General features: G+C 43.3%; 1 protein-coding gene and 1 long non-coding RNA gene across 2 annotated transcripts in view; one reads left to right on the top strand and one right to left on the bottom strand.

Annotated features, from left to right (window-relative positions):
• Positions 1–27,644, bottom strand: part of SH3RF2 (SH3 domain containing ring finger 2) — a 76,857-nt gene that overhangs the window by 17,852 nt on the left and 31,361 nt on the right. The window contains exons 3-5 of the mRNA XM_038412530.2: positions 23,285–23,554; positions 20,537–20,632; positions 16,914–17,240 (exon numbers count right to left, since the gene is read on the bottom strand). Of these exons, the coding sequence (XP_038268458.1) occupies positions 16,914–17,240; positions 20,537–20,632; positions 23,285–23,554 (693 nt within the window). The remainder of the gene's footprint in view (positions 1–16,913; positions 17,241–20,536; positions 20,633–23,284; positions 23,555–27,644) is intronic.
• On the top strand, positions 1,235–27,153 carry LOC122461239. Its single transcript, XR_006283099.1, has 3 exons — positions 1,235–1,428; positions 2,070–2,490; positions 26,566–27,153. It is a non-coding gene; the product is annotated as an uncharacterized LOC122461239 (long non-coding RNA).

Below are 27,644 nucleotides of genomic sequence, written 5' to 3'. Positions count from 1 at the left end.
AATAACATGGGGAAATAGTTTTACTTTGTGTAATGACTCATCCATTCCCAGTCTTTATTCAAGCCTAAGTTAATTGTATCCAGTTTGCAGATTGATTCCAATTCAGCAGTCTCTCGTTGGAGTCTGTTTTTGAAGCTTTTTTGTTGAAGGATAGCCACCCTCAGGTCTGTAATCGAGTGACCAGAGAGATTGAAGTGTTTTCCAACTGGTTTTTGAATGTTATAATTCTTGACATCTGATTTGTGTCCATTCATTCTTTTACATAGAGACTGTCCAGTTTGACCAATGTACATGGCAGAGGGGCATTGCTGGCACCATGAAAGGTTTTCCTCCTCCCCTCCCCCCGCTGCTGGTGATGGCTTATCTTAAGTGATCACTCTCCTTACAGTGTGTATGATAAACCCGTTGTTTCATGTTCTCTGTGTGTGTGTATATCAATCTCCCCTCTGTATTTTCCACCAAATGCATCCAATGAAGTGAGCTGTAGCTCACGAAAGCTTATGCTCTAATAAATTTGTTAGTCTCTAAGGTGCCACAAGTACTCCTTTTCTTTTTGCTAGGAGATGGGCTGCTATTCACAGTGTAAGTGAAAAGAAAGTCCAGGAGAAGGGAAAGAAGAAATCTTTACAAATCTCAACTTTCACCAGTTATCTATCAATCATAATGATCTAGCCCTATTACCATAGAATCTGAGTGCCTCTCAATCTTTAATGCCTTTATCCTTATAACTTCCCGGTGACATTAGGGCTATGCTGTTATCCTCTCCTGGGGAACTGAAGCGCAGAGAAACTAACAATACCTCTCCACTGCAGTCAGGGGTGTGATTCCAAGACATAACCAAGCTAGCTTTAATTTAACTAGCTCATATAGCAATAGCAGTAAAGCCATAGCAGCGCAGGCTAGCTGCCTGAGTACATACCCAGGTGGGCTTGTATAGCCCATGCTGCTGCTTCTTCACTGCTACTGGTACCTGACCTTGCTACATTAAAGCTAGCACAGGTATGTCTACAGGGGCTGCAATTACACCCCCAATTGCAGTGCTGACGTACCCTTAGGGACTTGCCTGTGAACATTCAGGAAGCTTTTATCAATAAATGGGTCACTGTCTCTTCCCTGCAATGCCCCTTGAAGAAAAAAGTCGTGAGTTAAAGGGATACAAGCCCGTTAGCCAGAAAGATTATCTTATGAAGTAACTTATGATCTGTTTTCCTCTTTTCTCAGCTTCTCTGATTTGCCTCTTTGGTGAGTAGAGCCATGTCTGTTTTAGCACCAGTCATGAACAGTGTTAGGCTCACTCCTAACATTTATGGCATTGAAAAGTATCTCTGGTTCTTTCCTCTGTTTCCATGCCCCTATCCCGCCAACGTGAGAAATCCTGAGATTGTCATATTCTAAGGAGTACAGTGGGATTCAACAAATGCACTAGAGGTAAGGTCCTTAAACTTATTTAGCATTTAGTATTTAGCAGCCCACATTTTCTCTTGGTGTGAAGCATTTTGTACTTGACATGGGTTAAGGCAGGCATATTCCCACACATCCATTATCTCTAATTCTTGAACTTCCCATCCTCATGCCACCAGACAAAAATGACACGCTCTTCCCAGCTATGAATGCCTCGATATCCTGCCTTTAAAGATGATTCAGTAAAAACAGAGTAATCTTGTCGTGTCATATGTTGCATGGGAGGGTTTTGGATGATGTAGAAAGATAGGCAGATATTGGCTCCTCTTAAGAAGAATGTCAAGATTTATAGAAGAGTTAATATAGAGCCAAGTTCGCTCAAGGGACAAAAAGAAAAGGAGTACTTGTGGCACCTTAGAGACTAACAAATTTATTTGAGCATAAGCTTTCGTGAGCTACAGCTTGCACAAGTACTCCTTTTCTTTTTGCGAATTCAGACTAACACGGCTGCTACTCTGAAACTGCTCAAGGGACAATACATTTTGCTGGTCCTCAGATGTTTTGTTACAGACATTCTGAATGTTTTCATCAGAGACCTCTGGAAATCTTTTCTATTATGGTCATCAATTTCTTAAAGTGTAAACGTTTTTTGTTTTTTTTTCTTTGAGATGACTTGCTAAGAAAGGATGAAATTACAGGGCCGGGAAAAAAACCACAACCCTACTGTTGGCTTCTGATAAGCCAGTCAAGAGCAATGTCAGGTGTCAGCCTGCAGCAGATCCAGCTTCCTGGCAACCCAAAGGAGCACAGTTGGCCCTGATGGAAGCTGTCTGATTGACTGTGCTACCTGATTGGCTGCCAATTCCCGCAAGCTGATATTTAGACTCTGCAGTGGCGGCAGCAGCAGCAGTCCATGCTCGGTGTCCAGGGCCGGCTCCAGGCACCAGCGAAGGAAGCAGGTGCCTGGGGCAGCCAATAGAAAGGGGCAGCCCTCCATCCGTCATCGGGGCGGCACGTGCGGATCTTTGGCGGCAATTCGGCGGCGGGCCCGGCAGTCCCTCTCTCCCTCTTCAGCGGCACCTCAACCAGGTTTGTTTTATTTTTTTTCCCCCCTTCGCTGCTTTGGGCGGCAAAAAAGCTGGAGCCGGCCCTGTCCGTGTCCTCTTCAGGTTCCCTTTGTTTGACCCTTTGACTTTCACACCTGCCCCTGTTACATTTTTGGCTGTCCCCCGTAATTATTTGAGTTCCTGGACTTGGTGGATCCTCCCCTCAGGCTGGGGAGGGTCCTGTAGCAACGGGCGGGCTTGTGCCCGCCCCCTTCCTGGAACCCAATAGGAGCAGCAGCAGTCCAGTGGCTTCTCAACACATTCCTAGCCAGCAGCTGCACATGGTCCACTGTCCTTTAGCCTTGCTCCTGCTTCTGCTCCAGCCTGTGCCTGCTCCAGCCCCCAACAACTTCTGACACCCAGCCAAGACCCTCGGCTCCACTTTCTGACTGCGACTCTGGTTAACCCTTTGGCTTAGGCTTTAGTCTCTGACTCCTAGCTATGACCCTTGGCTCTGCTCCTGGATCTGCCACATCTGGCTTCAGCAATAAATGGCAGACTGGACTCTTGCTTCAATCACTAGGCCAGACCGCTCATGACTTGGTTGCTGACAGTCTGAGCAGCTCAAAAGATTGAACACGGTTGGGTAAGTGGCTGGACTTCCCTTTAGATGGATTCTGAAGAGGCAACTGTGCTCCTGCTAAACATTGTTCGATCTTGCAGACCCTACAGGCCCAGGTTATGGCCTTGGAGCTCTATGGGCTCAAGCCATCCTGCCAGTAGCTGCCATCCTGACTTCTAGGGAGTCAGAGATTCCAATCCTGGATAAGTTTGCTGGGTACCATAACAAGTTCTGTGGAATGCTGAGTCCTGTTTATGCTTCGGCCCCAGTTGTTCTCTACTGACCAGACCCGAGTAGAACTTATTATTAGTCTGCTAACTGGGGAGGCGTTGGCCTGTGTGTCTCCCCTCTGGAGACTTCTAGACCCCTGCTGGGACAGTTTCAAGTGTTTGTCTGAGCTACGGAAATTGTTTGATGATCCAAATTGCACACGATCCTCCGAGAACCTGCTTCGGGGGCCAAGTCGGGGAAATAGGTTGGTCACCAAGCTTGTTGCAGAGTTCTAGCAGCAAATGCTTAAATGGAATGAGGTGGCACAGCGCTACCATTTCCGACTATGCCCTAAGTGAGCAAATCAAGGATGAGTTGGCACGGGTGGAGCCACTATCCATCCTGGATGTCTTGGTCAAGTTGATTGGTCAAGGTACCGATGACCCCTTAACCAAACATCTCCTGGAGAGAGAGTTGAGTCCCCAGTCCCCTCTCCTGTTCTCAGTAGCCCAGGAAGATTACAGTGGCCCAGGAAGATCAGCTGGGTTCGGCCTTGCCTCTGATGCAGAAAAGGGCTGGCATCTTGCTTTGGGGATATGCCTGTATTATGGGGAATTTGGACACCACACTTTGGGATGCCGTGCGAGGAATCCAGCTGTGTCTTGACTAGAAAGACTTCAGGCCTCAGCCCTGATAAAGGGGTCTGGCTGAGCTTATGTTTTCCCCACCCCCTCACTCCAGGAACTTGTACCCCAGCTGTGAAGGGACACTGTGCTAGTGCCCTCCAACTCCCTCTCTGGCTACAACATCCCACCATATCGGAGGTTGAGCTGAGGGGGCTTGTGGACTTTGGGGGCCTCCAACAATTTCCTGGACTTAGACTTTGCCCAGTTCACAACATTCCAACTCAGCACAATAGCATCCCTGATTTGGTTAATTTGTTGATGGATAAGGGAGTCATGGGAGTTGTAAGAAAAAGTCCATGTTCCAGAACTCATATGTGCCTTCCATCAGCAATACCCCCCAAAACCAGGTCCTATGGTCCTTAGTAGGCACCCTTGAAGGGGGGGTGGGTACTGTCAGGATCCAGCCTGCAGCAGACCTAGTCTCTTGGGAACCCATTGAGCTCAGCTGATCCTGATAGAAACTGTCTGACTGCATCACCTGATTTTCTGCAGACACCTGCAGCGTGATACCAAGCCTCTCTAGCAGCAGCAGCAGTCCAGTGGCTGCTCAATACTTTCCTAGCCTGCAGCTACACTCAGTTCTGCCCCTGCTTCCACTGTCTCTAGTCTTGCTCCTGCTCCAGCTCCTTCCTGACCTCTGACACCCGCCTCAGACCCTTGGCTCCACCTTCTGAGTGTGATTCCAGCTAATCCTGCAGCTAAGGCTTTGGTTTCTGACTCCTGGCTGACCCTTGGCTTTATTCCTGGAGCTGCCCCATCTAGATTCAGCTCTAAGTGGTAGGCTAGACTCTTGCTTTAACCATTAGACAAGACCGCCTATGACTTGGTAGCTGGCAAGTAAGATATTTGCGTAGGTTAGAGGACCTTAATAGTTGTCATTGCCCTAAACCACATCTAGTCAAGATGCAGTAACTTACATATGCGAGCTGACTAATAGTAAGCCCAACCTCAGAACTGTTCACCTTTGAGGTAGTAATAAAAACTTACTGATTCACCATCTGGCTATGTTTCAGCATTCATAAGCCAAACTTTTCTTGTATGTAGCAGTTTTTATTTCCTTCTTATCTATTTGCATATCTCCACCTTTTCCAAGTACTGTGTGCATTTTGTATTTAATTTTTAGCTCTGCCTCACTTACATGGTAATGGTGTGGACAAAACTTCCTTTCTCACGTAGGGGTAAGAGGCAAACACTTACCTGTGTGAGGGAAAGGGCTTTTGGGGCAAATTCCATTCTCTGTTTTATCCCACTGGCTTAAGAAGTGCCAGTACACTGCGTGGTTGCCTGCCTGTAGTTGAAAGCAGAATTTTGCCTGTTGTTTGTAACAACCCAGGGCTTAAACATATTAACCCTTTAAGAGCAATGTGCTTAACAGGAGGAAGCAGGAAATGGTGCTGAAATAGTGGAATCTGGAGAAAGCAGGTTATTACTGCTCTGTTCACCCTCAGTCTTGGGGTCTGCTTGAACCCCAAGGCGTTTTGACCTGGTTACCTTGTTCTTGCATGAGTTGCAGCAGTATGCTAGTATGCCATTGGCAGGTAATCCATATCCAGCTGTCTGTTAGTGTGTCTGTGTTGGGATATCCTCCACGGGCTCCCTTTTGTCACATGCTGCTTGATAAACAGCTCTGAGGAGACGAAACTGCAGAACAGAGCTGATTAATTTTAATTTGGGAAGGGACAGGCTGTGGATGGGGGTCATCAACCCAAGAGGCTATGTCACTAATTTTTCTTATCAGTGTTTGTTTCCGAGCCAGTGCAGTCTGCAAAACCAGCCTGTAATTTGTTAGCTACAAGCAGATAACTGATGTCACTTGCTTGCCTTCAGAGAAAAATCTTCACTGAGCAACACAGCTGTTTTATCTGGACCAGTGAAGAGGGATGGGAGCAGTCGGGTTAGGGTCTCTCTCAAATATACCTCTTATAAATATATGTCTTATAGGAAATGAAATTAGGAAGATGGGTTGTACAGATCTCTCAAGGATACTTCCACTATTGCCCATAACAAATACCTAAAGGGCTCTGTGATTATTCAGCTAATTATTTTGTAAGTTTATACTTTGACAAATAGGATCAGCTCTACCAATCAAATAAAATCTACAGCTACAAACTCAAACCTGTTGCACCTCTATGCTGAAGGACAGGGTGGGGACTCAGGGTACAGCTAATGCGATCAGAGGCTTTTACCTCTAGGTAGCCAGTTTGATGTCAGTTAAAGTTGATAGTGATTTAAAGGTGTGGCCATCAAATAGCTTTTTGATTAAATGAGTTGGTGGTCTTAGTCCTACCCTGGTTGGGAAATGTGTTTTTTTCCCTATCCTCTTTGACTTTTTGGCAAAAAATAAAAAAACAAAATAATTTAATTTAGAAATGTTGCCAGTCTCACATAGGAATTTGTAGTTCAGGTGCTCCATGGTCCCATTCTCCTCTACTGCGTGGACTTTTTTGCCAAACAGCATCACTCATTGTACACCATAGTCTCCTTTCTTGGTGAGGGGAGCTGATGGATCACGGGAGTTCCTGGCTATGGTGCATCCTAGGAGATGTAGTGGGGCTATGGAGTCCAGCCCATAGGGGAGAATGGAGACATAAGGCAACCAAATTACAACTCTCATCAGCACCACAGTGGCATGTCTTAACTGAAATATTTTGTTTTCCTGGCACAAATGGAAAACTGTAGATCTTTGGGCATTTGGTTGAATGAAAAAAGTTGAAATTTTCCTCAGAAAGCAGACACTTTCTATGAAACATTTTGTTTAGTTGAAAATCAAATTTTTTGCGGGAGGAGAAAAACTATTTCAGCAGAAATTTTTTGACCGGCTGCAGTTGCTAGGCAAATGATTAAATGAGACAAGGAGAATGAAATCTTTCTCCTTCAAAGGTGGTCCCTTTGCACCTCTCTAACACCTTGCTTTGGAGGCTCTCCAAGTGCTTTATAGACACAGAGAGATTAATGAAGTCTCACTTCACCCTGAGAGGCAGGGAGATTTTATTATCTCTCTTGTACAGATGGGGAGGCTGAGGTCCATTGCATAGGGTGGTTGGGAGAAGCTAGCATCGCGCCACCTGGCATTGGACCTGCTCTGTGCACTGGGACAAAAATTCACAGGAACAAAAATTCACTTCAGAAAGAATAACAAACGGGTTGTGCTGTTGAACCCTGGTGCATGAAGGTCTCATTTATTTAAGACCCTCATCTGTGTATCTTGGGATTCTTATAAGCTGGCACCCTGGCAGCTTTTTGTGATCCAGTCCTTGTATGTAACAGCAGTACAGCAGCAAACCACAGGCTTTTATACAGGTGATTTCATGTCCTTCTCCACTCTCTTAATTTCTACCTATGAAGTTCAGCTTTGTTATTCCACTTGCCCTCTTTACATTTACAACACAGCATACTTCAGAGACAGAGCTCTTGTACTCTTGGTGGCTGGCACTCAAGATGGCATAGAGCAGGCAGTGTACTGGCACGTCTTCAAAGACAGGACACAAGTAGTTGAACGAGGTGATAGGCAGCCTTCATTAAAGAGTTTTAATTATAGCCTCCTTTTGCAGCTTTATAACTTGGTCATAAACATTTGCTCTGGGATGAAACTAATACAAGAATCAGTTCATCCACCTCTAAAATGCAGCCACTTGCAAGCTGAAATACAGAAGCCATATTGCACCATTCATGTGGCATAGCTTTTCTCAGGAGGGGGAGTGAAGAATAGCTTCTGCAATTCTGCTAATGTGGGGAAGTTTAGGTCAGCAGAAAGCATTTAAGCTGGAATTTGCCAGGCCACCTGGACTCATCCTCCTACTCTGGAGAAAAGGGCCACAGGATCTTTAATGATGAAAATGGTCAGAGCTTTAATTTCCTATCTCATCTCAAAGCTAACAATTCCAGCAGTAGTGCCCCCCCCCCTTAGTACCATGCCCAGGGCATTTGTGGAGTACTGACTTAAAAGAAAGCACTGCTTTTTGCGTTACCAACCTCATTCCCTGCAGCATATCAGCCCTGATTTTCATTTCCTCTATTCTGAGCTTTGGGCATGCGTGGAAGTGGGGAAGGAAACAGCTAGCTTTAAGCAATCTTTTCTCGCCCTGGGGAACTGTCCAGCCTCTGGTACAAGTGTCCAGCCATCTCTAATGACAATTCTGTTTTGTGACAATTTTTGAGGTTTGGAAATTTTGTTTTAGTTCTGCATTGGAATGAAAAGAAAATTGTGTCAAAACATCCATTTTTGGACTGAAAAGGTCAGGTTTTTGATCTTTCTCTCTCTCTTTCAAGTCCACCCTGGATCTAAGAAACCTCTATCTAAATTAATATGGTTTCACAAAGTACTTCAGTTTTGTCAAAACTGAATCTTTTGATGAAAAAAGTTTAATCAAAAAGTTTCCAACCTGCTGTAGGTCAAGAGCAACCTCAGGGCTGCTGTAACCATTTGTCCATTTGTGCTCTGCTACCCATGGATCCTCCCTGTGCACCTTTGAAAGCAGGGAATAACTGTGTCCATGGCTGGCTCTGGGTTTTTTGCTGCCCCAAGCTCTGAGAGTGCAACTGCCCAAGCAAAAAAAAAAAAAGATCGCCAGAATGCTGCCCCTGGAATTGTGCCACCCCAAGCATGTGCTTGCTTTACTGGTGCCTAGAGCCGGTCCTGACTGTGTCCTCTGCTGGTCTGTGGCCCACCCCCTCTCTTCAACTCCTGCCATCTGTCCTCAATATGCTGTCTACACTGGGCGCTGAAGTGAAGCCCTTACGCCAGCTCCACACTGACCCAGGAAGCCTTCTTAGTATGGGGATACTTGCAGGGGGCCATTTCTGCCAATTTACAGCATAAAGTGGCCTTAGTGTAACTGAAACTCAAGTCCTACATGTTTGTACAACATATGATATAAAATGTGATGCTGGCCATCACGTTTCTTGAGCTCCTCCACTTTCATTGACCCACTTGACTAGTGGTGAAGGGTAGCAGTGGCCTCGAGCTAAGTGCTCCCTGACCTTGCTACCACCCGACTTGCCAGGATGGGCTTGGTTTGGATCTGGAAATGAGTGTAGTAGTTTAACAAGAGATCCCTGTAGCTTCTTTTATCTTCTTGTGGAATTGGAGGGGAAGGACTGAGATCAGTGACTGAACAATGGCTTTTTTGTGGCTCACTGCATGCCCGGGCAAAGAAGGCCAGAATCTTTTAGAACTGGGTTTGGCTCCTACAGGCTGAGTGGCTTGGCAAGAGTAAAAGGAAGGGAGAGCATTGCAGCGTGCCAGCAATTACTGGCAATGGCAGGAGAGCTGATAAGAGAAGTCTCTCCCAGTTCATTTCCTTTTATGGACTGAAATGAGTCTGACGTGATCCTCCACAGTAAAGGTGCCAGTGAGTCAGGTAGAGCAGATTTGGGGAGACACTAGAGATATCCAGTGGGGATTTTCGAACATGAGTTATTTTGCTGGTATGTGCTGTGTTGTGTCACCCTTCCCACCCCCACCAGACCCCGCCTCTGTTTTAAAGATACACATATTTACTTAACGGTGCTTGGGATTAGGGATTGATCCTCTTCCCACACTTCCAGCATCATCAACTCCTTTGGAGGCACTGAGGCAGTAATGGAGTGAGACTGGACGCTAGAGGGTTTTCCTCTCATGCCTTTATTTTAGACTGGAATTCTCTTCCACCTCCATAATCCAGCTGTTTATCAAGGTGGGGAGGGAAGAGGGGTCTTTTCATGGACGAGATTGTTGTCCGCTTCCTTCAGGACCATACTGAAGTTCTAACTGGCCTGTGAGGAGGCACTGGTAATAAATCTAGTGGCCTTTTGACTGAGGCCAAATGTAGCATAATGACAGTTGGCCAAAAAAAAAAGTGTGTGTGTGTGTGTGAATCCCCAAATTTGATGGCGAAAAAAGGTGACAAATGTTTTATGAAGTTTTTCATGAACAATTTTCCTATTTTATGACCAGTTCAAAGTATAATCTTAACATTTATCTAGTGGATGGAGTTCTTGACGGGGGGTGGGGGTGGGGGGGAAGATATAATAGGGTTTTGTTTTTTCAGTTTCTAATAACTGATTCTTTTTTCACCTCTACTTTGCCCCACTCCAAAATTGTATAGAGATTGAGACCTTTCCCTCTGTGATCCCAATTTCTGCTAACTCAGATGCCTGTGAGCCTGCCCACAATCTACTCTTTTTGTTTGAGTCTCACAAACCCACTACTTGGACTCCTGCCTGAGACAATGTATTGCTGCAAAGGCCAAAATTCACCAGAGATCATACTCAGGACAACTTGTTCCAGCCTAGGATTGAGCAGCTGCCCAGACAGAGAAGAAGGATGCTGACTAGGGCAGTTTCTTTCATTGAAAGGAGAGAAGCTTCCTGTTTTGAGGTGTGGTGCCCCATGGCACTGAGTGATCCCAAATGCTTTGTATTTCAAATGGACGCCTCAGATACTGGACTTTCCCTAGCTCCCAGCAAGGGAGTATGTCTGTCATGATGCATAGCTCTCGTGCAGGTGACTCAGGCTATTTGCCAGTGTACCTGGCGGTCCTAATGCTTTCACCCATTGTCTTTCATTCTGTGATGAATTTTTGCTCCATCTAAATAAACCCATCCTTCCTCCCTTATAGCAGAAAAGCATGTTTCCTGCACTCATCTTAGGAGGACAGCTAGAAGCTTCCACTAGGGTGTGAAAGAGGGAGAGGTGAATATTGTTCCATCTTCTGTCCCTTCTCCATCTAGTTTATCTGTACTACATATGCAGTCTGTCCCCCATTTAGGAACTTACATGGTTCCCCTAATATTTTCTCATCTATTTTATATAGTGTATACAATAAGACCGTAGCCCCAATAATCTTTTTTGTTCCAAACAAAGCAAAAGGTTATGCTATATCTTCACTGCAAAACTAGGTGTATTTTTTCCCAGTGAAATAGCTGTCTCAAGTTACCTATCTTGATGTAAAAACAGACCTATTTTTGCACTGGAGACAAAGCTTCAGTTTAGATTGTATAAAAGAAAGAGTTGGTGAAAGGGAAAACTAACCTGTTTGCAAAGAAACCTTCTGAAGCTGCAAATGAAAGTCTTGACGGTAGATTCCCAGGCTTGCAGTCAAACAGAACAAGCCAATGTAACCCTCCAGTTTCCTGCAGGCAACCATCCAAGGCAGAGGTATCACCAGTCTCTACACATGCACTGGGGAAACTGACAGGCTCCCTACTGAGTTAAGAAAGCAAATAAAACCCACACCTAAACTCAGGAATGCTTCAAGCCCAGGAATGCTTCAAGGAATGCACCTCCTTAATGCTTCCATTTCAGAGAGTGATTCAAGCTTCCCTAAAGTTTTAGGGGAAGAAGGGGATTCTGAGCAAGAGTTTGGGCCCATCTCTAGTGAATAAATTTCAGGGTTTAGCACCTCCACTGTCACTTGTCAGTTACAACATAAAGATGGATCTGAATAGCCTCAAATTTGTGCAAAGTTTTGCATCCAGTCTCAGATTTTGACTTTGGTGTTGGGGCCTATTTTGTATCATGTCTCGGCATGTGGAAATTTCAGCTGGTTCTAATTGGCCAAGTAGGCAATAGATCAAAGCAAAATCTCCAGGCGAAGGATTCTGAAGAAATCTACTGGAATTTCCAGTAAGATGTAACAACGGAGCATTATAAGGAGGTGGGACCTGTTTTAATTTAGTTGGACTTACCCTTAAGGGAAGTACCTAGGCTCCTTGCCCTGCTGGAGGCCAGCACTTATCTGAGCTCCAGTGTTGCTGTATAGTGTGTGTGCATTTGCTTGAGGTACTTATGGTTTAATTTCACAGCAACATGCACAGAGATGACACTGCAATATACAAACTATTGTTGGTTTTTTTTTTTGTTTTAATACTATTAGAATGATACCAATTATACTTAAGTGGATGACACAGTTGGGTAAAATACCAGATCTAATTGTAGTAAACATGTGCCTCTTGTTATAGAGGCAGGTCATCATCATACTGGTCACTCTAAAGCTGCAGCCAAGGCCTGATGATATCACTTATCTCAAATAGTGCCCTGGGAATACAAGGACTGTTGTATCAGGCAGTGTTCAAGTGCTTGCCTATGCTCTCCACATTCACATTTGGGGTCGTTCCTTAGATTCCACTTGGTTGTATTGTCACCAGTCTTTGCTACCCCAGCTCGAGTTCGATTCAGAGTACCTAGTATTTTCTTTCTAGGTCAGTGCCTCGCAGAAGTTGTTCTGTAGGAATCGGTTGTCCAGGATCACTGGCATTTTTAGCTGTTTGATTACTCTGTAGCCTTCCACAGTGATATTTTGGGGTAAGGGATTTTCAGACGCAAAGCTCCTTCTGGACGTCAACCTCTTGGTTCAATGTTGAATACTTACTGAGTCAGGTGAAGTATAGAGGAAAGTTTAAAGTCCCATTTGCTCTGAATAGCAAGGACGTAGACACTGGCTCCTTCTAAATCAACCAGTCTGCTCCCTCTATGTATTCAGAGCATTATCTGCTGACTTTAGTGATAGAAATATACTTTTACACTTCTTAGGCCTGAGGGCCCAGCACACCAAGAGGGACTGATCTGTGGGTTTGGTTCCTTTTGGTGCATCGTCAACAGAATGACTTATTGAGTTTCAGTCAATTCCACCTCTGCAAACCTATTGCAGACCACAGAGCTGCATAGATTAATTGGCTTGGAGAACTTTTTTTTTTTTTACCAGTGATGATGTGCAAGAAGGAAAGAACCTTTCATGACTCTCAGATACCAGGCTGAGTTTGCAGGAGAACTCCCACCCACATATGTCTACTTGCAAACAGAGCATGTTTGATCTGGAGTAATTAAATCTGAACACAGAACACTCTCTCCCCACCACACAATGCCATTTGTATACAGACAGTTGTCAGGATACAATCACATTTTAGGGGATGCACTGATGACCAGATTTTCAAAAGTTCTCAGCACCTGAGTCAAGGACAGATTTTCAAAAAAGTTTACCCAACATGATGATCTAGCATCAAATTTTATCTATAACTTTGGCTCTTATCATTCATGACCTTGGCACAAAAAGTGGAAATATGCGAATAAAATTTACAGATGACACAAAGTTGGAAGGTATTGCCAATATGGAGGAGGACCGGACTATCACACAAGAAGATCTAGAGGATCTTGAAAACTGGAGTAATAGAAATGGGATGAAATTTAATAGTGCAAAGTGCAAGGCCATGCAGTTTGGGACTAACAACAAGAATTTTTGCTATAAGCTGGGGACATATCAGTTGGAAACAACAGAGCAGAAGAAAGACCTGGGTGTATCGGTGAATCACAGGCTGACTATAAGCGGCCAATGTGATGCAGCAGTGAAAAAAGCTAATGAAATCCGAAGATGCATTTAGCAAGTTATCTCCAGTAGAGATAGGGAAGTGTTATTGCCATTATACAAGGCACTGGTGAAACCTCATCTGGAATACTGTGTGCAGTTCTGGTCTCCTGTGTTTTAAGAAAGATGAATTCAAATTGGAACAGGTGCAAGGAAGGGCTACTAGGATGATCAGAGGAATAGAGAACCTACCTTGTGAGAGGAAACTTAAGGAGCTTGGCTGTTTAGCCTAACCAGATGAAGACTGATGGGAGATATGATTGATCTCGATAAATACCAGGGAAGGAGACAAGTTAAGAGCCCATATTGATAGAAGAAGAAATGGATATAAACTGGCCATCCACAAGTTTAGGCTTGAAATGAAATTACACATGATGCCATCTGCATCCCCTTTCCAAAACAAACACCAGCCAAGTAAACCAACCTACAGGAATAAAGGTTGGCTTAGGGAAAAAAAGCCAATTAAGAGCCATTATAAGGCAACAAGATAACATAGTTGCACTATGGCTTATGCTGTTGACAGTAGTTCACAGAAAGACATTTTCAGTGAAATGACATTGGGTTCATAAGCCATGATACAATTTCAATTGAATGATGACCCTGTTGTAAAGCTTCACTTTCACTCACAGTAATACAGGATCTAGCATCCAACGCGCTGTGCAAGGTATTGCTGAGCACAAAATGCCTGCTGGGTTTTCTTGCATAGCGACTGCACTATCAAGAACTGGCTTAAAGCTCATAAAACCGTGGCAGCTTCCTTAAGGTGCCAAATAAATCTTAACAACCCCATTTTCTTGTCAGATGATCAGTTAACAAGCAGGGTGGAGACCTCTGCTCAGAGACTGGGGATCTTGGGATCTTTCGCTTCCCTGAAAAGGAGAGATCTTATTTTGAAAGGTGTATTTTAATAACACTGTTACACCATTACAGTCCCAAATTCAGTCTGTCTTGGGACAATCTTGGGGTAAGGTTTAGAAGGAGGCAAGGACTCCTAAGCTGCCATGAAAATTTATTGCAATTCCTACTTTGGAAGTAAAGGGATCAGGCAGCAGAGTGACGTGGACTCCTTTCCAAAGGAAAAAGGGTTCTGGTCTGGATGATTGGATTTCTTTGCTAGCTGGCTTCATAACAGTCATGGAATGGAGGAGAGTGAATTACGTGTGTGTGAGGAGGAAAGCAGGTGGCATCATGTGTAATCAAGAGAAAAGATAAGTCTCACTAAGTTGTATTTAGCTTGATAGGCTAAGATAATCTTTCAGAGGGCATCAAGTTTATTGCTAGCAAAGTCTGAGTTCATTACTCTAGTACCACCTCTCTTAACTGTCTGGAAGGTGCTTTTTACTATATCATTAGAGCAGAGCTCACCTGTGGCCTGATCCCTGCCTACTGAAGTCAGTGTCAAAACTTCCTTTTAATTCAGTGTTGCAGTATTTGGCCCTCAATAATGACGGGTTTCCATTAACACTATGTTGGCTTTCAAATAATAGTTTCCACTCTTTTTAGCTGGCAAGTTACAGGATTTCTTGCTTTCTCCAGCTTATATACTGAAACAGGGTATCTTAGGGCTTGTCTACGCAGCAAGTCAGTGTGTGGCAAGCCAGGGTGTGAATCTACAATGCACACTAGCCTGTGGTGCACTAACTGGCTATCTAGATACTACTACTGCACATAAAAGTTCCATTGTGCGTTTTAATGTAACCTGTTTCAAACTCCTGATTCAAACAGGAGTCTATCAAAGGGAAGTTTGTCAAAGCACACTACAGAACCTTTAGTGGATTTTTATGGCTGAAAATTGCTGCACGAGGTCAGTCTCACAGTCTGTAACTTCTGTAGTGAAAGTAGCCAGTACAGCTTCTGCAATCTACCAGATAAAATTGATTTGGTAACTTTTCAAGGCAGGCAGGCATGCTGAAACACCCATCTTTCCTTGCCAGCATTTCGGGGCTGCGTCCGTAGGGGGAGGGCAGGGCGTTGTAACATGACCGAGTAGCGTGTCTTTTAATTTTTGTGGACAAGCTTCGTAAGTGGAAAATTTGCCTTTAGGAGAAACTATTGCATTAAAATAGCGTATTGCACATTTTGGGCTTTTAATGGAGTGCTTTAGAATATGTGTACATGGCCACAGCTGGCCTGGGTCAGCTGACTTGGGCTTGTGGGGCTTGGGCTGCAGGGCTAAAAATCGTTGTGTAGGTGTTCTCCGGCTCGGGCTGGAATCTGAGCTCTGGGACCCTCCCCCCTCACAAGGTCTCAAAGCTTGGGCTGCTGCCTGAGCATCTACATAGTGCTTTTTTAGCCCCAGAGCCTGAGCCTTATGACCCAAGTCAGCTGACTGAGGCCAGCCATGGGTTTTTTACTCCTGTGTAAACATAGCTCTAGTTGCCAGAAGGTTCCTAGAACTCTGGAAAGGTGACCAAGATATTTAAATAAATAAATACATAAAAAGCCCCACAAGTTTACATACATTTGACATTCAAGCAAAGAGACAGGAGAGAAGCCCCTTAAAGCAACTGCCATTGAAAGGTTCCCTAAGGAATTGCTGCTTTTTCATTAACCTAGCTGGACTTTCAACTCCTCGTTAAACATGATAACTTGAGATCTGACTTTGCAGGTCCTTCCTCACAGGGGCTAACCTCACACTGAAGTCATTAGGGGAGAAATCCTGGCCCCATTGAAGTCAATGGCAAAAATTCCAATGACATCAGTGGAGCCAGAATATCACCCTAGGAGTCCAAGCAGCACAGTGAGTGCAGGAAACAGGGTCTTAAATGGATCATCAGCAACACTTAGGCAAACATGTACCAGTATTTACAACCTGAGGCTGTGTGGGGGGCTAGAAGCATCAATGAGGTGGCACCTCTGAACTTGGCCCATCCATGTTTTTAATTTTACCTTCTATTTTGTTGATATTGTTCGTTTCTGTCTGTTTGGACTATTCCTTCACATAAAGCAAACCCATAATAGTGTGTGTGTGTGTGTGTGTGTGCATGCCCACACATGCATAGTTTATGTGGTACACATTTCTCTGCAAATAAACTGAGGCTCAGTTAATTGCCCAAGGAATGCACATCCCATGCCAGACTTTCCAAACTGGAAAGTCTTTTATTTTTTAAGAAAACCCTCTTTCTTCTCAGTCTCCGCCCCCGCAGCAAACAATGTCGTCATTCTGATCATTTAATCTCCCCTTTTATGAGTCACATTGGCACCTGTGATTCAAGAGGCAGAGCTTTCCATTTCCAAAGGAGGGAAGAAGTCCCTGACTTCATGGATGACACACTGGCTTGTAGGCGTCTCTAGCACCGGCATTCCATCTCCCCTCTCTCCTGTTTTTTTAACATGCAATCCTTAAAAGGAGTCTTTTACCTTTATCATCTTCCTGTCGTATTTACAGAAAGCTGCCCTAAGCCGTGAAAAAGAGTTTAAACCATTGTAGATATAAATGTTTAAAAGCCTAAAAGAACTGTTTAATGCTAATTTGAGCTTTGGCTTTTCAGGTTGCTATCTGCATAGTGAAAAATGTTTCCACCTAGAAGTTACTTTTCAACCTATTCTTTGCAGAGCCAACAATGTATGTGCTCAACAATCAGCAACATGAATGGTTTTCATTTACCTGGACGGGAGGGCCATATGGGAATTCCACTTTCTCGCTGCTCTGGGTTGCCACAGTAGGATTACTGGAGCTGATGAGCACTGGTGAGCTGATTTCCAGTGTTTGCCGCTCTGTGGGTGGGTGGACCATCCTGTTGAGTGAATTCAAGGCACTCGTGATAGAGAATGGTCTCAGGCTCTTCCTTCTAGATTCTGACACCTTGCGGAAGGTTGGTGACTCTGTGCCTTTTGCTCTGGGAGAGGCTGTCCTTAAAGGTGATGAATATTTAAATGAGGGGGATCGGTGGCTTTTCTTTGTCTGTAGAAGTTGTCTTGCAGTCATGTTTGGCTGGGACAGAAAGAAGAGAAGTTTTATGGCACCATCTCAGAAGTTAAGCTTTGCATAGACCCCAAACCCAGTGAGCATAGGACCCACATTTTATACCTCATCCTAACAAGGAGCATAGCTGAGTTTGGGCTTCAGATGACATATTATGGTTAATCTTTGCAATTGAGTGGCTCAACTTTGTTATATTTTCAGTGACAAATCGCAGAGGCATAATTAACGCAAAGCTGACCACCAAATTAAAATGGATTGGAAGAAGTCTGTCACTGAGACACCATCTGATTAAGCTTGTATGTCTGGTTCTCTCTCCATTGAAGTCTCACAGAAAGGTTTGGCTTCCTTTTCTGTCAAAACTTGAGACTCACAGAGATGAAGAAGAATGCATCTCAGCTGGTTTCTTCCACTCAGCTCCAGTACACAGTATGATAAATGGAACACCAAATTACAATGGACAAATGGGCACATCTTTCTTAATTGCTTTCTGTTGGCAAGATTGGGTGCATTTCACAGCAGGGGGTCAAGTCTCTCCAACTGACATGAAGGCGTTCATATGGAGAAGTCCATACTGACGTTAGCTTTATAAGCTGTTTTCTCCATTCAATTAGATCAATTTAGACCAGGGGTGGGCAAACTATGGCCCATGGGCTGGATTCTGGATCCCTCAGGGCTTTGGCAGGGAGCTTGCCCTGGTCCTGGTGTGCGCTGTTGCCATCCTGGAGCCACTCCAGGTAAGTGGTGCTGGGTCGGAGCCCGCACCTCGAACCCCTCCTGTCCCCTGCCCCCCAACTCCCTGCCCTGATCACCCTGCCTGCACTCCAACCCTCTGCCACACCCCTCCTGCACCCCAACCCCCTATCCTGAGCCCCCTCCCGCACTCCTCCCTGCACCCCTGCCCTGAGCCTCCTCCCGCATTCTGCACCCCCCTCCTGCACCCTAACTCCCTTCCCTGAGCCCCCTCATACACCCCGCACTCCTCCTCTGCCCCAACTCCTTGCCTTGAGCTCCTTCCTGCACACTGCACCCGCTCTCACACCCTAACCCCCTGCCCCAGCCCTGCATGCAATTTCCCCACCCAGATGTGGCTCTCAGGTCAAAAAGGTTGCCCACCCCGGTTTAGACCAAAACATTCACAGCTTGATCCTGCGCCCATTGAAAGAAGTGGGATTTTTACCATTGATTTTAAGGGGATCAGAGTCAGACCCTCAGTTTGCATAGAGACTAAGGGCATGTCTACACGTACAGTGCTGCAGCGGCACCACTGCACCGGTGAAGACACTGTATGCTGACGGGAAAGAGCTCTCTCATTGGCATAATAAAACCACCTCAATGAGCAGCAGAAGCGATGTTGGTGGGAAAAGCTCTCCCACCGACATAGCCCTGTCCACACCGGCATTTATGTTGGTGTAATTTATGTCACTCAGGGTGTGGTTTATTCATACCCCTGAGCAACGTAAGTTCTGCCACCATAAATTGTAGTGTAGAAATAGCCTGTATTTCAACAGGATTTATTTGAAACTGCTGAGTACCTCAATATTAATAGCAAAGGGCATTTGGTGGCAATGTTTCTTACCACAATGGCTGCCAAAGAAATTAATCATGATTTACTGCTGACATTAAAGAATTGCAAAACTTTGAGATTCTCTCCCACTCACTTGAAGCATTATGCCTAATGCCTAGAATGAAAAATAATCAATCTAGCATGGAACAGGTAATTGCCCTTACAGTATCATCATTTAAAAGCATAGGTTGTTTTTATATTCTCTCCTCCTCAATCCCAAAGACACGTTCTAAAACCAGGTTTAAAACAGGTAGTGTGTGTGATATTAGATTCCTCTCCAACTACTTACAGAAATAAGTGTTATATATAATATTGTAATTTCTGTAAGCAATTAGAGATGAGTCTAAAACCAAAACCATTTATCTGAATTCCCCTAACACTAGGTATTTGGTTAAAGTAGTACACGGATCTGATCATTGTCTATAAAGCCAAAGCCAAAAGAAGTCCAGTATCTCCCAAACTAGCCCCAGGTTTTCCATTCCCATAATTAATTTCTAATTCCCCAGTGGCCATAATTAATTTATTCCAGCTAATGCCAGATTAAGTAAGAAATTACTTGAGTCAAAATTATTTCATGAAAAGAAGAGACATTTTACAAGATTTGTTAGAACTTCAAGTAATATTTTTACTAGTGTCTGTCTATAAAGTAATTGTGGAATAAGTAACAGATGTTTTCTGTAATTAATTTAATAATATCTCCATTTGTGTCTAGGTATTTGGATTGCCATTTACAGTTTATAGCCCAAGATAAACTTTAGGGAGATCATTAATGACCAATTCAGTATTAAACAAGAAATACTGTGGCTGGGGAAGGATTAGATGGCCAAGGAGATTGATAATGCAATAAATCTCTCTAAATCTCTCTTTCTCTAAATCTCTGCTTTGAATTTGGGGCAGGTTGGTAGTGACTTAAGTCTGTTACTATCTGATAGATGTTTTGTGCTTTATGGAAAATCAGTCGGTTGATCTCATTACAGTTCCTAGTGGAAATGTATTAATAGAGTTGATCAAAAAAGACAATTCTAATTTGTCAAAAAATTAGCAAGGAATGAACACTTTCCATGACATTTTTTGGATTTTTTTTTTTTTTGCCAAAAATATGTTTGAAATAAAATTTTGAAAAATGTCATTTTGATGGGGAAAAATAACCCTCTTTCATTTTTCCGCACGGGAAATGATGACAAGGGGGGCAGTGAATGTGAAAGAAAATGCCCCCCCAATAAACAACACAAAACAAAATGGAACTTGGATGAATAATTTTGAGAATTTTCACTTTTAAAATTTTTGATCAAAAAATGAATTTTTTTTCCCCATGAAAATGTTCAGTTTGGTTGAAAGAGTTCTCCCTCCTTCCACTAAAACAGAATTTCAATGTACATTTTGCAACTATTTCTAATTATTAACATCACAAAACCCATCTTGTGACCCTCACCCTTATTCATAGTGTCAGCAAAATGCCAAGGACTGAATAGGCCATAAAGACTGAATTACCCCTTCATTGGTAATTGCGGTCCCTTCAGTTAGGAGGTGAGATACATTGACAAGGCAGTGTTTGAGAGTATCTCCTTAGCTTCCAACCACCATTCTTCACTTAAATGAGATGTAACAGAAACCAGAGAATACCCTCCAGGATCATGGATCACATGAGGAGCATCATTCAGCATGGTGGGAGTGAATACAGATGTTGACTGCTTCCTGTGGTAATGGATTGAATAAGTGTTTTTGAATGTGCTGCACTTACCTCCACAAACAAGATGGGGAAGATCCCTATTTTATCACCTAACTTGCCCTCTGCCCAGTTCTCATCAACTCTGCTAATCACTGTGATGATATCGCCCTGAAATGCAGAAGTATATTGTTACCAACCTTCCCGTCTGGGATAGACAGATAGTATGTGTAAAGATGGGTTTGACCCGTAATTGCTGCAAAACAAAATCATTAAGCAGCCTCTGAGGTATGTCCATTGTAGAGAACACAGGTCTTCAGAAAAGCTCTTTGGCACATACTTTGTCTTAAGTACATGTTTAAGTCCATCTGTATTCAGCTCTACGCTTAGCGTGCATTTAACTTAAAACAATGGAATTTAACAAAAATAATGGAAAATGTATGAAAAGCAAGTGAGTTGATGACCTTTTAAAATACTTCCTTCATGTGGAAATTCTTCTTTAATTATCATGCATGAATAAAATAATGAAAATGGCAATTCAGATATGTACCAAATATAAACCATTATAAGTTTCCAGGCAATTGGCACTGTACTGCCAAGAAACTCGTATATAAACCAATATTTCAAGAACTGAAATACCCTAATATTATTGGACCTGCAGTACTTCAAATACTCTGCAGCAAAACTAGTTTTATATTGACTGGTGGCTAAAAATCCTTTGGAAAGATCCATTTTCTGTGCAACCCAGCAGAAATGAAATGTTATTCATTTTTAATATATTTGTATTTGATCGACTGAAAATACCTGCAGGGAGAATAGGTCCAAAAATGCATGGAACCAAACTCATGTTTTTTTTCCCTTTGAATTAATTTGAAGTTTTTGAGAATCAATCAAATTTTACTCTAATTCCAATTGAGAGTAGAATGGTCTTGGCCTAATTCCCCTCTGGCCTGCATCACTTGCATCTATGCAAAGTGGGTAGATGAGGATTCCATTACAGTTTTGGTAGAACTTTGCTTTCCTTTTGCCCAGGTGTAAATGACTCCACAAGACAAAGGAGAGGGGAGAATCAGACCCCTTTTCCAAATTTTTTTTAATAATAATACATTGCACTTTCATAGCACTTGTCATCTGGACTGTGACTCTCAAATCACTGCATAAACATCCAGGGCCAGATTGCGGTTCACTCTGCATGGGTGCACAGAACCTCTCCTTTCTTGCATCACCCATATGGGTCTTGTCACAACGGCAGTGCCTGAGTTCTGCTGACTACTAGCACCCACTGGGGTGCAAATAACCTCAAGAGGGGAAAAGAGCAGCAGAGAGGAGGTTATGCAGGGTATGCTGAGCTTTGAATCCTCCTGCTGCGGTTGGGTGCACAGAGGGAGCTTCAGCGACCTCGTGCAGCCTGATGGGTGATATTAAAGGGAATCACTGCAGCAGCTGGGGTCCTTCAGTGAGAACATACAATGTGAGCTGTCTGATTAACGTTGCAAGGCACGAGGATGTGAGTGTGTTGTCCCCTCCTCGAAGAAACATCTGCCTGTTTTATATGTACGATAACGCTCTGTGTGCTAACTGAACTGTAGGCGTGGAAATGAAGGCTGTCTCCAAAAGCAAATAAATAGAATGAGTAAGCAGTGAAACAAAGACAAATAAAGCAAAAAAGAAAACAAAACCAGACGGCATGAAAGAGAGGAAAGCATCTGCAGTTAAAAAATATTGTTGGCTCCCCATGTCCCCTGAGTTATTGTTAGCAATATTAGAAACCACACTTTAAAGTGACAATGCAAAGTGAGCAGCAGCAGATGCTTCAGTGCAACTTACTTTCTCTTCTGGTTCCGCCCCATCCCAGTTTGAGATAACAGCTGGTTTTTGAATATTTGAACTTTCTTTCCCCCAGCCTTCCCCTCACCCAGCCCTATCCATCAAGCCTCTTAACTTTCTCCTTAAGCCCCTCTAGAGAACTGCTTGTTTTTGTCACTAATTAGCAACAGCACTAGGGGCTGAGTTGCCAAGTGAAAGGAAAAACGGGTGACTTTTCTGTTAGGACATCAGATCCCGTAGGCATTGGTTTCTCAGCTAGATTCAATATGCTTCACCTAATTTTGATATACTAGGAAGTGCTGACATTGCTGTGAAGCACAGTTATCTTGAAAAGTATCTACTCTAAAAAGAATAAATGCAAGTCCTGTAATTTCAGTAGAATACCAGGACAGATGGCAAATGTCTGTAGAAGCATGCAGGTGTTGCTTCACTAATGTATGTTGAAGGTGCATAGATAATCTCTGTCCCCTGACTATTAAGCCATTTTTATTATATAACTAAGCATCTTTCAAGGCAAACCCTCCCATAGTTTAGGGAATAATGCAGCTAATCAGTTATTAGTTAATTGACTAAAGGGGCATTGTGAAGAAGTTAAAGCAACGGACTAAACATCAGGCTTCTTGGTTCTGTTTCCACCTCTGTCAAATTTCCACTCATTTTCTAAATATCAGTGTGTGTCCTTGGGGATGTCACTTAGATGGGACTTTCAACCATTGACATCAATGCTAGGTTAGAGTTGGGTTAACACTGAGGACTTCTGAAAACCCCACCCTCAACCTCTCCATCTTGGTTTATCTATGTGCAAAATGGGGATGATGTTTATCCCATTGAGGTGCTGGGAAGTTTAATTCTTGTTTGTATTGTGCTTTGAGATCTTTAGATGAAAGGTTCTATAGATCTATAAAAAGGTTCTATGGTGCTGACAACAGACCCAAGGTTGAGAAACTACCCAGCTGTTCAAATACCGGTCCCTGACTGGCAGACAGACAACCTTACCTTATGAAATGTCAGGCAGTCCTTATTTTCATTTTTATCTCTCTCTCTCAGATCAAAGTTGTAAAGTGCTTTGCACAGGGGTGGTGGCAGTGGAAGTTGTTTGATAACCTGCACTGAGCTGCTTGGGAAAACCCCACTAACCCCATTGATCTCTCCCAGGTACCATTTTTCATCTAGCTGTCGGTGCAATATGATGATGTCCCCTTTATTGAACCTCAGTTCACCAGGGTTTTGTCCTCTGTAGCTGTACAGGGCTCTGGCCTGGGGAACCTGCAGGATAAGAAACAAACATTAGCTTTTACTCATGACTACTGACACAAAGTTCTGGTCATCATTGTGTAAGCTAACATGACTCCTCACATTTGCATCCTAAATTAATGTCTAGTGAAGACAAGCCCCAAAGGAGAACTCCTGACACGAGTGCAGCTAACACATCAAGTTCAATATTTAGGAATTTGATGAAATGAACAATTGCTTTCTCTGTCCTTGTGGGGCTTAATTGTCTCCTGTGAGTTTGTGATTCTCTCACAATGTTTTCATATTAATAAACCCACATCATTTGGCTTTCTATTAGTTAGTTTTTTATTCAGTATCCTATGCACTATGATTTAACTGTTGGCTTTAGATTATATTTTACCTGCTCAGCATTTTAGGAGGAGGTACTTTATTAATAATAATAATAATTATTATTATTATTGTTTCTTAACTGTTCAATCTGGGTTGGAGGGAGAAATTTACTGAAATCAGAGGAGATGAGGGAACTTTCCCACATTGTCCCCTGCAACAGTCTCCTAAGTAAAACTAGAGTTCACTTAAAATATCCACTTTACTGGCCTGAATCATATTTTATTCATTAAAAAAATTCAATTTAATACACAGTGCAATGGATTGTTTGGATGGTTGGATTAAACCCAGAGCCATCACTAGCCTCACTGCCCTGAGCCTGAGAGCTACAGTTTGAAAGCAACCTTGCAGATTTTTTCCTGGAAGAAGATGAGTACAGATAAGCCAAAGGCTGCTTCTTGCTATGTAGCAGTTCCAGGTGTGCAGCTCTTGGTGCAACAAGCACAGGGAACAAGCTTCTGCATCAGCTCAGAAAATGAGGTGGGGGGCTTGTGTTCCAGGCTGGTGGAAATACCTTGGGTGAGCAGCTTTATTAGATAGCATACTGTCCTACTACACTCCACATAACACTGGTGGAATTTGGGTTTCACGTATATTTGCTGTAGTTTGTACCGTATGCTTCTGGTTGAATTGCAAAACGATCTAAAAAGTTGGAAGTGCAGTAAGGGTTAAGGCTTATATTCCACCCACAAATAACCCTGTGTGAGGGCCAGTTGACTTATGTAGTGTGTAGGCTCTCTGAATAGGGGTGAATTTCATTCCAGGTGCCTGAGTGTTATAAAAAGTTGTATTACCTACAATAAAGAGCACTGCCAAAAGATCTCTACAATCTCTAAGCACAGAGAGAAGAGTGACATTAGAAGCAGCAGCCTTATTGAATGTCTTTGTTTTGGCTTGCTAAACATTATTTATTTAACAATGCTATTGTAATACAGCATCTTGGTGCTATTGAATACAGCAATTGCCATGCTGCATCAGACTAGTAGTCTGTCCAATCTTGTATCCAATTTGCAAGGGTGGCCGAAACCAAATGCTTTAGAGGTATATGATTTAGTTGGTGTTGGTCCTGATTTAATTGCTGTTGCTCCTGCTTTGAGCAGGGGATTGGACTAGATGACCTCCTGAGGTCTCTTCCAACTGTAATATTCTATGAAAACCCTTATGCGACACAATTTTGCAATAGCATGCCTATAGGAGAAGTTTCTTTCTAAACTGAGCCAGTTAGTTGTTGGTATTATGCTGTGAAGAAGGAGGGTGAATATAGCTGATAAAGTTTACCCCAGCTAGTGTAACTGCAGATGTTGTTCTTACTCTTATAAAGTATTAATCCTTTCGTGAATCCTACAGTATTGTTTGCCTCAATAATATCTTGAAGCAGTGGGTTCCACAGGCTATGCATCTTATAAAATATGTTTCCTTTAATACATTTTTATTTGCAATTATGCAGTTCCTAGTGGAATATGCTCAGGTACCTTCATTGCAATTGTTATGCCTCTTGAAATAATGGCAGCCCCATTCTCTGTGGAAGTATACAGATCATTCACTGAGAACTCTGAACTTGAGAGAGGGTTCCAGGGGTATCCTGGTTCCCCCAGGGCAAAGACTGAAAAAGTATAAGTCAAAAATATCTCAAAGATCCATTGTGGATTATAGATACAACATACCATGGTGGCCCAGAGTGCTGCAGCCAAGGTCTAAAGACTAGAAAAAAAAATTTGGAGCTGGGTGGGAAACAATTCTCTCTTCCATGCAAAAATTTTGAAGATTTTGAAAGTTGTTCCCACTCTGCATCAGGGTGAGATCTTCTGAAGTTTCTCATGGGAGCTGTGGAGAGGAACTCTCAGAATAGCCAATAGCCCAATAGTTATGGCGTTCACCAGGGATAGGTGAGAGTCTGTTTCAAGTCCCTTCTCTGCCTGGTTCAGCAGAGGGACTGGAACTTCAGTTTCCCATATTTCAGAAGAGTGCCCTGGCTGTTGGCTATTCTGAGGTGGGTCTCTCTCCTGATAGAGCTCTTCCACTTTGTATAAATAGTTAAACAGTCACTGGGCCAGAGAGAGAAAGAGACTCTATAGCCTAGTGTTTAGGGCACTCACTTGGCATGTGGGAGATGCAGGGACTTGAAAAAAGATTCCCCCCTCCACTTGCAAAAGACCACATTCTATCATCCATTCCACAGTTATTCATGCTGAAAGAAATCTGAACTGCTTAGTGTCTGATCAGTTAGGAATGTTGGAATTGACACATTTGGATCAGACTAGTCATCCATTGAGTTTGGTGTCCTGTCTCCATTAGCGATCAGTACCAAGGTGCTTCGGAAGAAGGTGTGAAGAACACCACCAGCTCCCAGGGGAAGTGCCACCCTGGGATACATATAACAAAGGCTGGGTTGTTTCCAGACATGCAGATTCACCAGTATTGGGAAGATCTGTGCAAGAAGGTGTGGCATTACGCCCCATATTCTTCATGGAGATATGGTTATGATACGATTATGGCATAACTAAGATGTATTTTATGCACGATGGGTGATGTGAGATATCATGGGAAAGGTTATGATTTACTGAATATGGTTATTCTATTTGTATGCATGTATCATTTTTGTATCTGAAGTTAGGAATATTGCCTATGCATCTATTACAAATGTATTTTACACCTAGGGAATGCTCACTAGACAGAATGCAATCAGTCTGGATGGTCAGTTGGGAAGTGCCATTAGGAAAACAGGTCTTTGAAGATACTAATCTCCCATCGGGAAGTCTTCCTGGGGATCATGCAAACAGCCTCTGAGTTATGGCAGCAGGGTCATGTAACCAAGTCACCTGGTACAGGACTTCATGAAAATACTAGTATTTTCCCACTAACCAGGGGTGGGAACCACCCTAGGAGACAAAGGATTCCCGCCATATGCAAAAACTATTTAAGGCAGGGGAGTGACATTATCGTGATTTGTTCTTCACTAACTCCCTGCCCAAGAAAGAAGGCTGCTGGAAACACCTGAGAAACAAAGAGACTGAGCTGGGGGTGGGTGGGGAGGACTGAGCACAGGCTAGAAGGTATCTGGCTTGTGAAAGGAATATCTGGAGTTTTAAGCTGCAAGCAAGTCTCTGCAAACTGCCTAAAACATCATTTAGGATGAGAATTTGCTAATTGTAACCAATTTCTTTAGTATATTAATCTTAGATTGTGTTTTGTTTTATTTGCTGGGTAATCTGCTTGGATCTGTTTGCTATCCCTTGTAATCACTTAAAATCTATCTTTTGTAGTTAATAAACTTGTTTTGTTTTGTCTAAAACCCAGTGTGTGGAATTCATAACTGGGGGGAAAAAAGCTGTTGCATACCTCTCTCCACATTGAGAGACGGGGCGAATTTCATGAGTTTACACTGTACAATTCTCTGTGCAGCACAAGATGGTACAAATTTGGATCTACCCTCTAGAGCAGGGGCATGCACTTGGGTACTGGGAAATTCCTTATCGGAGCCTTCCCATGCAGAGCTGATCTCAGCATCTGTGTGTAAAGCTGCAACCGGGGTGTGTCCCTACCTGTATGTGTGCTGGTAAAGTGCAGTCTGAAGCTTGAGGGGGAGGGCTTGGCTGGCTTGCATCAGCAATACAGTGTAAAGAGAGCCCAGGCTGGTGGGTCAGGCAAGCTCAGTGGTTCCCCAGTTCCAAGTGGCACCCCGAAGAAGGGGAGGAACCCGTCTCAGAAGGCTCCACCATTTGGACTCTTCTGCCCC

This window comes from Dermochelys coriacea, chromosome 8 (genome assembly GCF_009764565.3).
Source record: "Dermochelys coriacea isolate rDerCor1 chromosome 8, rDerCor1.pri.v4, whole genome shotgun sequence".
Taxonomy (NCBI): Eukaryota; Metazoa; Chordata; order Testudines; family Dermochelyidae; genus Dermochelys; species Dermochelys coriacea.
The sequence above is the reverse complement of the archived record's forward strand: the minus strand, read 5'-3'. Positions and strand labels throughout refer to the sequence as shown.